General features: G+C 42.9%; 1 protein-coding gene across 1 annotated transcript; it reads right to left on the bottom strand.

Annotated features, from left to right (window-relative positions):
* Window positions 1–6,282: 6,282 nt before the first annotated feature.
* LOC116400923 (transcription factor 15-like) lies at window positions 6,283–8,607 on the bottom strand. The gene is made up of 2 exons (XM_031879035.1): window positions 7,970–8,607; window positions 6,283–7,107 (listed from the first exon to the last, which is right to left on the bottom strand). The coding sequence occupies exons 1-2, from the start codon at window positions 8,450–8,452 to the stop codon at window positions 7,042–7,044; spliced, it is 549 nt and encodes a 182-aa protein (XP_031734895.1). The 5' UTR covers window positions 8,453–8,607; the 3' UTR covers window positions 6,283–7,041.
* Window positions 8,608–12,927: the final 4,320 nt, after the last annotated feature.

Genomic DNA, 12,927 nt, shown 5'->3' with positions numbered 1-12,927 from the left:
TACATCTCTTTCCCAAATAAAGTAGCTCGCAGCACTAGCTCCAAACGTTGCTAAATCTAGCAAGAAAGTCGCCAAGCAATGGCAACAGTGACAGCCACTCCCCCAAAAGTACCATTATGAACAAGGAACATGGCTATTGTTTGTACTCACAGCTGTCAACGTGCCAAATGAAATGATTGGAACTAAAGGTTGCATTTACCTTACTTCATCATGTTTTCGATAAACCACTGATGCAGAAGAGGAAGTTTTAATTTCAGTGAGGTGTGTGAGGCCTTTCCGCTCTCTGTGACGATTCCTGATGTGACTGCAGAAATTCAGCTCCAAACATTTTGAATTTAAGGAGTGCAGTGGGACAGACAGGCTGAGTGGACTGGTTCATAGTGGGACAGACAGGCTGAGTGGACTGGTTCATAGTGGGGGACAGACAGGCTGAGTGGACTGGTTTATAGGGGGACAGACAGGCTGAGTGGACTGGTTTATAGTGGGACAGACAGGCTGAGTGGACTGGTTTATAGTGGGACAGCCAGGCTGAGTGGACTGGTTCATAGTGGGACAGACAGGCTGAGTGGACTGGTTCATAATGGGACAGACAGGCTGAGTGGACTGGGATACACAGTGGGACAGACAGTGAATCAGTACAGCTAAAAGACATTATGGTAAACTCCAATGCTTTTTCACATACAGCATTATCCGCACTGATGATGATGATCATGTAATATTCCCACTACAATAGTTTTGTACTGTACTACAGATAGATTTGTTTACACTAGTACTTAATACTTGAATATTTTATTTTTCTGTCTGTCCTGTGGGACAGACAGGCTGAGTGGATTGGTTTATAAGGAGACAGACAGGCTGAGTGGACTGGTTCATAGTGGGGGACAGACAGGCTGAGTGGACTGGTTCATAGTGGGACAGACAGACTGAGTGGACTGGTTTATAGGGGGACAGACAGGCTGAGTGGACTGGTTTATAGTGGGGGACAGACAGGCTGAGTGGACTGGTTTATAGGGTGACAGACAGGCTGACTGGACTGGTTTATAGTCGGACAGACAGGCTGAGTGGACTGGTTTATAAGGGGACAGACAGGCTGAGTGGACTGGTTTATAGGGGGACAGACAGGCTGAGTGGACTGGTTCATAGTGAGGGACAGACAGGCTGAGTGGACTGGTTTATAGTGGGACAGACAGGCTGAGTGGACTGGTTTATAAGGGGACAGACAGGCTGAGTGGACTGGTTCATAGTGGGACAGACAGGCTGAGTGGACTGGTTCATAGTGGGGGACAGACACGCTGAGTGGACTGGTTCATAGTGGGGGACAGACAGGCTGAGTGGACTGGTTTATAGTGGGACAGACAGGCTGAGTGGACTGGTTTATAGTCTTTTTTCCTCGGTCATTATACATTTGCATTTTCCTGCATCACGTAACCCACTCAGTAAATTGTGGCTTCTCGACGCCGACAGTCCGTTAATGTTGCCGTTGCCTAGCAGCCGTCTTCTTTTGACTTAACCACTTGAACGCCAAGCACATTGTGTACACGGCTTCACATGTTGTAACAACGATCTCACAAGTTCCATTTGAAGGCAGCATATAGCGTAATAACTTGCTGCACCCTCCACGTCCATAAACCTTTCTAGTCATTGTCGGGTTTTTTTGTTTTATTGTCCGAATAAAATTTAAATAATTGATTTTCAGTTATATGCACAGGCTGCAAATAAAAAGGAATCGTTGGTTTGGACATCAGGGCTCTGTGGTGTGATGTTGTTCCACAACACTGACATTTAATGCACATTAAATTGTAGCCTTTTTACATTAAACCCATTGAAAGTAATTCTCATAGTAAGTGTACCATAACCTAAAATATATATATATATTAATATCGGCCTACAAATAGACTTATAAGTCGAACTCTATGTACAAGCACACACACAGACACACACACACACACACACACACACACACTACAGTGTCTGGCCAGTGCTTGTTTGGCTGCTGCAGAGGACTGAGGTTGCTCATTGCTCTCCCACTCCACCCATCAATGGAAAACAATCGTAAAAAATCGGAAGCAGCCTATCAAAGTCTGCTGTCCCATGAAAAGGGACGTTCAGATGAAACTGCAGGATAAGCTCACACAGCAGCTTCGAATTAGGCTTCAGCACTGACAGGTGGATGGAGACTGGAGGGGTTGGGAAGCTTTATGCAAGTGTGCAGTTATTTGTGCTGCCCCAGAGGACTGCTAGTGCAATAACTTTCTTCCAGAGGGGTGTACCCCCAAACGTCAGCTCAGGGGTGATTTAAAGGATTCAGCTTAGTCATAACTGTGTTGTCAAATCTGCGATAAATCTCCCGGCTGGCTGTGACTCGGCTGTTGCACCACACACTGGGATAATAAGTAACGTCTGAGTGCTTTTGTAAGGAATGGTTATGGCAGAAATACAGAGGCCCTGTAGGTATCGTAAAGTATTGTAGTGTGCATGGATATGCTATTCTCAACATAAACACAAACAGAGACATGTCGGATGCACAGATGACGCACAGCTTTGTATGTACGCGTATGTATGTATACATCAACATGTATGTTGCAGTGGTAGACATCCAAAATCCAGAAATCCTGAATTCTAAATCAACCATTACACCTTTCAGCTGAATCCTGTTTTTGCATGTTTTGCCCACTAACCATAAATTGTACACACTTAAAGGAGGCATATCATTTTAATCAGGAAATACAAGTGAATGATTAGTAGTTAACATTTATTATGACAGATGATGCATGAATGATTTACACAGAAATTCTTTGGCGCTTGAACTCAATGAGATTTGTGATCGAGTTGTGATTGCCCTGAGCTGTAACAATATAAATCCCGCCGTGGAGTCCAGACACTGGTGGTGATGGTGGCTGATGAGGTTGATAGAATGATGAGTTGATGAAGTTGATGAAGCTGATGAATCTGCGAATATTCGGAGGAGATGGGGAGGTGGAGGGTTGCGTAACAGCAGCATGAACGTACTGAAGGTAGAGAGACAATCATATTTAGGAGAGACAGCAGCAAGATGATAGGCCAACGATGTCATTGTTTCATTGTGTTATTGGATAGAAGAGACCAGCTGATATCATGATTGACAGCCCCAAACAATAACAGCAAGGAAATAATGAGTGAGCATGCATGAAGAGTGATTGGTAGATGTTTGAGAAATAAACTACGGGCTTAGGCATGCAAGAGTATAGTCTTCCTGTCTGAACTTACACTTGAGCTTCGTGCTCATTTTCAGGTTAATGTTTGAATTTGGGGTTTCTACTAGAACATGTTTACTTGCTTTAATGTTTAAAAAAACACTTTTTTTGTGAAAAAAGTCTGCTCTGATTGGTTTGTGGGACAAATATGGTGTACTTTTGCAAAGGTAGTTCTCAAGCCGTGGGTGGTGTATTCTAATGAGCCTGCAAGTGACATAAGAAGGGGAGCCAAATCCGATTGGCATGTTAAATCACATGTCTATCTAATCTAGACAGCTCACAAAAAACTGGCAGGGTTGTCTTATTTCGTTTCTGGGTTGGTAGGTACTCCAGATACACAATTTTAAATTAAGTGCACAAACACTGAAAACTGTATGTCTCCTTTAAATATATAGTTCAACTTTTTTTTCCTCCCCGTTAAAGTTTTTTTTGGGGAGTTTTTCTTGTTCTGATGTGAGGGTCCTGAGACAGAGGATGTCGCATCTGTACAGATTTAAAGCCCTCTGAGGCAAATTAGTGATTTGTGATTTTGGGCTGTACAAAATAAATTGAATTGAATTGAATCGGACATTTTGGGAAATACACTTATTAGGTTTGTTCTTGAGAGTTACATTATAAGATCGCAATACTCTCGCAACTATGCAGTAAATATGAAGCAATATGCTGCAGTTTCACAAGAGTGTCGGAGAACTAAGGTGGCTTTTAGGTAACGTAAAAAGGCAAAAGTCCCTCTCTAGAGCCAGTGTTCAGTTGTTCCGTTCAGGGCTACTGTAGAAACATGGAGGTGCAACATGGTGGAGTCTGTGAAGAGGACCAGCTCCCTATGTAGATATGAAGGGCTCATTTTGAGCTAAGGAAAGAACAATGATTCTTAGTTTCAGGTGATTATAGAAAATATAGATATGAATATTATTTTCCAATTTTGCTCATAGATCCCCGTAATGCTACACACTGGCCCTTTAACATTGCTATTTTTATTTACACATATTTTACATTTTTTGAATTCATTCTACTACTTTTATTTTTGCCACAATGTGTGATCGTTAATGTTAATGCAGTGCAGATTTCTCAAATCAATCTGCTGGTGGTCCTTTGAGCACATCTTTAAGTCCTCTGAACACTTTTTCCGTTGCTTTTCAATTTTAAAAAATAAAAGCGTATTTCTATCTGTTTCTGCGTGTACACTGATTGTATAACATTAATTCATCAGCAGCTGTTTGTCTGCACACAGGGTGCTAGGTGATATTAGCTGTGACTGATCAACACCACATGTGGAACATGGGAGATTTACTACCAGAGCAGAGTCCTGCCAAAGATCAGCCCTCAGATTTTTTTATTTTCCTGGATACCGGTTCCAAATGTCCACGACTTTCAATACAATGTTATTCATGGAAACAGAAAATGAGTTGCATTCAGGAAAACCAGATTCCGTGTTTGACTTGTCAAACATTTAAGAACTTATACACGCAATTTGTTTTTGCTCAGCTCCAACACCAAATTCTAAACTCTGCTTCTTCCTGTCCGTGATTGATCTTGTTGGCACGGCTCCAGTAATGCGCTACACCCCCCTGATGGTCCCCATGAGTAATCATCAGTCACCACAATAGATCCAACACCACTAATTTGTGTCCTTCCTGTTTTGCTTTTACCTTTTCCCAGAGTTGACTCTGATTCATGCCTTCCTAACTGGCACTGTGCACCTACCACCCTGACAGGGCTCTCTGTGGCCACACACTGCTGGGGTATAACCCTTCCAGAGAGAGACCCGCTGAGGAAGAGATTGATTACTTCCTCTGCCGAGATTCCTTGGCAATGCTCAGATGGAGGGGGCAAACCTGCATTGGAATTCCCCGTATAGGTTTCCTCCTCTGAGCGGTTTGGATGCCATTAAGGGTTAAGTGGTTTGTTCTTTGCTGTCCTCCATTTACATGAACTCCACATGCGTTTTACAACCTTTTAAAAAGGGTCCATACACACAAATTACATTCCATGACATAAACACTTACCCACCATTAGGTTGTTTTGGTTTTATCCATCCAGGTTTGATACATCTGGCTATGAGATTCCTGCTCCCACCCAATACAGAAGCTATGATAGTCCACAGAACAAGCTTATCAAACCTTTTCTTACGGACTATTTCTTCATTAGAAAGTACTTCACCTGAAAAATGTGTTTGGCGGAGTGTCCGGAGTAATGTGGACACTGTCTCTGAAGAGACATGCTGCTGCTGTGTTACAGAAATCTCAAGAGATAGATATCTCAAAAGCTATGGAGCTAAATCCAGGTCAAAAGTTTTGTTCATTTGAAAAAAAAATATGAACCTGAAAGTTCAAGTTGTGGTCTTGAACATTGAAAAATACAGCAATGTATTCAAAATAAAAATAAGTGAATGAAAAGTTTTTTTAGATTGAATATAATTTTGATTCAGTTCTGGAATTTTTTCGAATACATTTTTTTTTTCATTTTTCACTTTCATATGTATTTTGGTATTTGAGTTCTTATATTTTTCAGTTTCAGATTTTATATTTTCAGATTCAAATCTTTTTTTTTTCGGTTTCAAATCTTTTTTTCACTTTCAGGTTGTTTTTTTCGGTTCAGATCGTTTTTTTTCAGTTCAGACTTTTGACCCTGATCTAACGTGGGGGGTGTGGTATCAACTGAGAGGGGCGTGTCATCATGAGTGACAGCATAACAAATAACTTCAGACAATGATGCAAACTTTCATGGGGGTTAGTCTCATCAGAATCTTACACCCAATACAGTCACCCATATAAGAGGATAGGCACCAAGAGCATCTGTATGTCTCTGACAGATCCATCTATCCAGTAGTCATGTCAGGTCACATCACATGTGTCTAAACAGTTTGACCTACAGATAAAAGAAGACATTGTTTATGAAAATAAACCTGAACCATGCATGAGCGGAATATGAGACATGGGTCCTAGGCACAGGCATGCAATAGGCCCCACCACCACATAGGAGCAAGACACACAGACTTTAGAGTTGTTTAAGTATCTTTTTGTTGTTGTTTTGGTTCTTTGTAGTCGTTTTATGTCTCTTTCTGGTCATTTTGAGTCTGTTCATGGTTGTATATGTGCATTTTGTAGGTGAAGGCCAGGGGGCCCCTGACACTGGGCCACTGGACCTGTGTCCGGTAAGCCCGTTCAGTAATCCATCCATGTTAACTAGCATCATAAAACTTTAATTACATACGTTTTAGTCTTTTATCGGTTAGTTTATTGAAGAACTTTAAGCTCATCTAAAAATCCTTTGTTTTGAATTTGAGTGGCAATGATACCCTTTTATTTACATTTGGATTATGGATTGTGCCTTTAAGTAATAATTAGCATTACTTATGCTGCTTCGTGATAATAAACCTTTTAGTAATCCAGAGCGGGAGATGTTGTATATTCTGTGGTCTGCAGATTTCAAACTGCTAAAGTACAAATGAACAATGCAAAAAAAAAAAAAGAAATCATTGTGTAATTCCACTGTATGTCTAATTCACCAATCCCCTGAACATGTTTGTCATTCAAATGAACAAAACATCCACATAGCAGCACTCATTTTCTCCCTTTTACAATATTGCCCTCATACGTTACTTAGTGCTGGCAGGTGTGAGTGTATCTGCTGGTGATGCTTTTGGTGCAAATCCTCTAATCTCACAGGGCAAAGTGACCAAGGAGCCAAACCACAAAGTCAGAGTGGCCCTCAAAAGCTGAGCTGCTTCCAGACTCTAGGAACGGTCGGTGGAGGTTTGCCCGAAGTCTGCTCCGAAGAGTCCATCCAATCCTCCTCACAGACAGTTTCACCGTCGACTAATTTGTCTTGCGCCACTGCCGTGCATTTTCACACAGTCTCGTCTGTCTTTCACCTGTGAACAAAGATGAAGGTTACTGTCACTGTGTGTCGATAGGAAATATATTTTAAGTTCAGATGTTTTGATATACTTTCATAAGAGCACATTATCAGGTGCAGTGCAATTACACAGCTGTCTAAAATGGATTAATCACAGTAGTTACCTCCATGCACTGAATTATATGGCACCAATAAATACACTGAATCTCAACACAGAGGTTTTAATGATATGATGGACCACGTCCATGTTTTACTGAGATGCATGCAGCTAATTCCAGCCTGACCCTCCTCTCCAAAGTGGAAGAGACTCATTCCACTCCAACAATTTTCTGTAAAAGTCTAACCAAGAGGAGATGTCAATTTACTCAAACTCAGTGTAGAATAGAAAAAGTATTTTTTGCCAACGACATTCATATAGCTCTCATCCCTAAATTCTGATATGTAAATAGAATAGCAGGCATTCATGCTGGAGTGACAACACATGATGTCCCACCAGAATTAATGGGGGGGATCACATTCTTCAAAACAAAATTCATTTATATTTGGACTTTTTATAATTATTTAGCGTTCTGAATGCACTGAGCAGCACATCTTTTTCATGCTGAACCCCATTTATAAATTTGCAACTTTTGAGGTCTCTCGTCTGTCCACGATGTTTTCAGAAATGTTATGGTTTTATTGGACATTCGGCATACAAATGATCAACCAAGTACGTTTTATTTAAAATCCCACCTAAACTTTCTAATTGGCATGTAACTTGGATCCCTATTTTAAAATAACGGGCGAACGTGTCATAAAAGTTCTAACTGCATAAATAGCTTGGCATGGTATGCTCATATATCATATGTAGGCCTATATATATATACTGAATATCTTACCCCTTTCCGCTGGTTGCTGAGGCAGAACGTGCAGATATTCCGGGGCTTTTTGCCTCCTCCGCCCCCCTTCACCTCCTTGTAGACCGAGCTCAGGCACGGTTGCCCGTCCTGCCTCCCGTCGCCGACCACCAGCACGTTGGCCAGGTGCGAGATGTAGCTGGACGCCAGGCGCAGCGTCTCGATCTTGGAGAGCTTCCTGTCCACCGGTTCCGTGGGGATGAGTGTCCGCAGCGCCGTGAAGGCCGTGTTGACGTTCTGGGTCCGGTGCCTCTCCCTGGCGTTCGCGGCGTTCCGATGCGGCACCACGCCGCAGGACCCCCGCCCGTAACCGTCCCCCGGAATCCCGCAGCAGCCGTAGCCCTGGTCGGTGCTGCCGTCGCTCTCGCTGCGGTTCCCCTCCTCGTCGTCCGACATCAAGGTCAGGTCAGCGGGGTAAGAGAAGGAATGCGTCGAGACCGGCCTCAGCATAGTGAAAGCCATCATGTGGAGGCAAGTGTTTCCCGGAGGGGGAAAAGCCGATCCCTTATGTTCAAGTAAGAAAACAGCTGCATGCAGACGAGAGCGGCGCGTGAAAAGTCGCTGTAACTCCCAGGTTTGGACAGCAGAATTCCCCCAGTTTGTTTTGACACTTCCCCGTAGGGTGGATGGTCCAGTGTGGCGGTGATCGGGTCAGGGCGGGCTATTATAGCGGCTACAGTAGCCCCAAAGCTGGAGGAGAGGGTGGGTGGGGCACATGCAGGGGCTCCCAGATTTCCTCCCAAATGTTTTGGTCCTAAAAGTCGCAGGCATCGGGCTGAGTGTGGGCGCACCTTCACCCAAACGAGCCTTTATTTTGTAGGAGTAGAGACTTTTGACTTTGGAGTGATAGTTTGGTGACCTTCAGATGCAGATGCTTCCACACAGAGCAGCACTGAGGGGTTTGATGATAGTAACATAACTAAGAACATTTACTCAACCCATAAGAACCCTCCGTGCACAGTTGTCACAGACAATTTATACTGGAAAGTTCAGCATGGCTGCCTGGCTTGTCAGCACATTTGACAGAACTAGCTAATTTCAAAAAGGTTATTTTTGTTGCTAAATTCTAATGCGTTGATAACATGTCCTATATTACTTTTAAACTGTTCTAACCATGTTTATCAAACTAATTTATATATACAATTTATGAAAATATTGTTTTGACGGATATGTCACATCGGGCTTTTAAACTTATAATCGTACATCGTATAAAAAACAATGTGACGTATTAGCTGATTCAATTATTCTTAGTTAAAATATGTTCTTTTGTTGAATTCAAAAGACATTTTAACAAATACAAACATAAAATAATGTCAAATTTATTCAATTATTAGTATCATGTATTATGAACGAATTTGTACATCCACGAGGGTCGCGAGTGTCTGTCAAAAAGTGACATCACACCATCAGACACTGTCCTTGGTGGGGGGTTCCGTGCGGCCGGCTTTTGCTCCAATGTAGAACTTTGAGGAGCCCTGACAATATTGGTTTGAGGCCAGGAGAAACCAAACAGAGTATACAAGATCCAAGGGTTTACTCGAGTCGGTGCGACCATCCTTGTGGAAAGCATAACCGAGGCTAAAAGCAAAATTGTACTGTCTGCGCGGCGTACATTTTGTCATCAGAGTATCAGCACCAGTAAGCTTTCATTCTGTATGTAGCAGATTTGCTTTCACGCACTGGATGATTAAAGCCTCAGTTAAATTTCAAAAAGAGGGACGCATACATGGATAGCTGCCGACACCACGGACGTGGAGAGGCCTGGTTCTTTTTAAACTGTCCTCTTGGAAGACGCGTTCCACACATGAGCAGCAGATCACTACGCTACAGTGTAGCTCCCGCATCCACAACAAATTGGCCATAATAGTTACTAGTTGACTAGGTTGTGGAAAATAAAGCCCTAGTTCAGCCCTGAAAAAACAGGATTATGGGCCTCTACAAATGGCAAACATGCATTTCTGTGCCTCGTGGCAAAAAGCCCACTTTTTCTAGCAAGTCCCTAGAAAGTCAGACTACTCTCCCTTCAGCAAATATACAAAACACTCTCCCTTTCTTGACACCGTCCCTCTCTGCAGATAAAGTTCGTACAGACTGTGTCAGATTTAGCTAGGCTCTCCTAATAAACTGCCATATGGCATGAGGCTTTTGTGACTTCTTGCACCTTGCAGACATTTCATGACAGAATGTCCTCTCAAATTCCTAACTCAAATTCCTTTCAAAAGCTGCTTCAGTTTTACCAGTCTCTCCACCTTTTCTGCTTCGTTTTTCAGGCAACAATTGGACAGATGTCAAGCTGTGAATGTGAACGTGGCATGCTTTTGCAGTCTGTTTTTCAAGAGCGCAGAAGGAGCTTCTAATGACCAAATATTTCAAATAAGGTAATTTATCAAATGATCAGGTTGAGAAAAAAAGTTATTTTAGACTACAAAAACAGCATCGTCTTGAAAAGACGCATGTTAAAATGCTAAGCATGTTTCCCCCGGCAGTAAAAGTGTTCCATCTAGATCATTTCTAGAAACACAGTTGGCCCCCCGTGCTGGCGCCTTGTCCTCAGAGGGCCAGAGTGATCGGTGGCTCTACAGTTGCCCTGTTTCAGTTTGTCTAATGGGTTAACTGTTGTGGGTAAATAAACACTCAGCAGATGCTGGAGGTGATCAAGCCTGAACTTTCTCTGTGGAAAACCGAGCAAATGGCTTCCAGATTGACCGGTGCTGGTGCAGGGGTCGGGAGGAGGGGCGACCACTGGTAAAGGGGAGAGAGTGCCATCGACGGGTCTGTTTTTACAAACACGACCCCCACCCCCCGGCTCAGCTGCACCAACAATGGCGACCCGAGTGGAACCTGGTTCCACTCATAAAGCAGGGACACCATGGTGTTTTACCACGCACAGGCCAGCCAGCAACACGACCCCGCTGCACTCACTCTCCCCCCAACACCACCACGCTTCACAGTTTGGAAGCGTAAATACTTTAACCCCCCCCCACCAGCATCAACCAAAGGAATGCCATTACATGCCTGGTGAGGTGATTAAAGTCCTAATGAAGTGCGTGTCAGGGACGACGTGAGAACGGTGTATGAGGTTTCACTAAATGCTTTTTGAAAGCTGATGACATCATGGGATGAAGCTGCCAACAAATAATATAGAGAGCTGTTAGTCATAATCTTTCTAATACAAGGGATATTCTGAAAAGAAAAGTCTTCTGAAATATCAATTAGACTATTGCTGGATGCTCAACGTGCGCCAATAAAAGCTCTTAAAGCCGTTGTAGTGACATTACTTCAGGTTGATTACAAGGGGCCTCCGAACAGGAAAATATGCTAACTGCTTGTCCTTTCCTCAAGTTTCAAAGATAAAAAAAGATCTTCCTATTACAAAAGCAATGTACAGTGGGTACGGAAAGTATTCAGACCCCTTTAAATTTTTCACTCTGTTTCATTGCAGCCATTTGCTAAAATCAAAAAAGTTCATTTTATTTCTCATTAATGTACACTCAGCACCCCATCGTGACAGAAAAAAACAGAAATGTAGAAATTTTTGCAAATTTATTAAAAAAGAAAAACTGAAATATCACATGGTCATAAGTATTCAGACCCTTTGCTCAGTATTGAGTAGAAGCACCCTTTTGACAGCCATGAGTCTTCTTGGGAATGATGCAACAAGTTTTTCACACCTGGATTTGGGGATCCTCTGCCATTCTTCCTTGCAGATCCTCTCCAGTTCCGTCAGGTTGGATGGTGAACGTTGGTGGACAGCCATTTTCAGGTCTCTCCAGAGATGCTCAATTGGGTTTAGGTCAGGGCTCTAGCTGGGCCAGTCAAGAATGGTCACAGAGTTGTTCCGAAGCCACTACTTTGTTATTTTAGCTGTGTGCTTAGGGTCATTGTCTTGTTGGAAGGTGAACCTTCGGCCCAGTCTGAGGTCCAGAGCACTCTGGAAGAGGTTTTCTTCCAGGATATCTCTGTACTCACATTCATCTTCATCTTCATCTTTCCTTCAATTGCAACCAGTCGTCCTGTCCCTGCAGCTGAAAAACACCCCCATAGCATGATGCTGCCACCACCATGTTTCACTGTTGGGATTGTATTGGGCAGGTGATGAGCAGTGCCTGGTTTTCTCCACACATACCGCTTAGAATTAACTCCAAAAAGTTCAATCTTCGTCTCAGACCAGAGAATCTTATTTCTCATAGTCTGGGAGTCCTTCATGTGTTTTTTGGCAAACTCTATGCGGGCTTTCATATGTCTTGCACTGAGGAGAGGCTTCCGTCGGGCCACTCTGCCATAAAGCCCCGACTGGTGGAGGGCTGCAGTGATAGTTGACTTTGTGGAACTTTCTCCCATCTCCCTACTGCATCTCTGGAGCTCAGCCACAGTGATCTTTGGGTTCTTCTTTACCTCTCTCACCAAGGCTCTTCTTCCACGATTGCTCAGTTTGGCTGGACGGCCAGGTCTAGGAAGAGTTCTGGTCGTCCCAAACTTCTTACATTTAAGGATTATGGAGGCCACTGTGCTCTTAGGAACCTTGTGTGCTGCAGAAATTCTTTTGTAACCTTGGCCACATCTGTGCCTTGCCACAATTCTGTCTCTGAGCTCCTTGGGCAGTTCCTTCGACCTCATGATTCTCATTTGCTCTGACATGCACTGTGAGCTGTAAGGTCTTATATAGACAGGTGTGTGCCTTTCCTAATCAAGTCCAATCAGTTTAATTAAACACAGCTGGACTCCAATGAAGGAGTAGAACCATCTCAAGGAGGATCAGAAGAAATGGACAGCATGTGAGTTAAATATGAGTGTCACAGCAAAGGGTCTGAATACTTATGACCATGTGATATTTCAGTTTTTCTTTTTTAATAAATTTGCAAAAATTTCTACATTTCTGTTTTTTTCTGTCAAGATGGGGTGCTGAGTGTACATTAATGAGAAATAAAATGAACTTTTTT

This window comes from Anarrhichthys ocellatus, unplaced genomic scaffold (genome assembly GCF_004355925.1).
Source record: "Anarrhichthys ocellatus isolate YVR2014 unplaced genomic scaffold, GSC_Weel_1.0 scaffold218, whole genome shotgun sequence".
Taxonomy (NCBI): Eukaryota; Metazoa; Chordata; class Actinopteri; order Perciformes; family Anarhichadidae; genus Anarrhichthys; species Anarrhichthys ocellatus.
The sequence above is the reverse complement of the archived record's forward strand: the minus strand, read 5'-3'. Positions and strand labels throughout refer to the sequence as shown.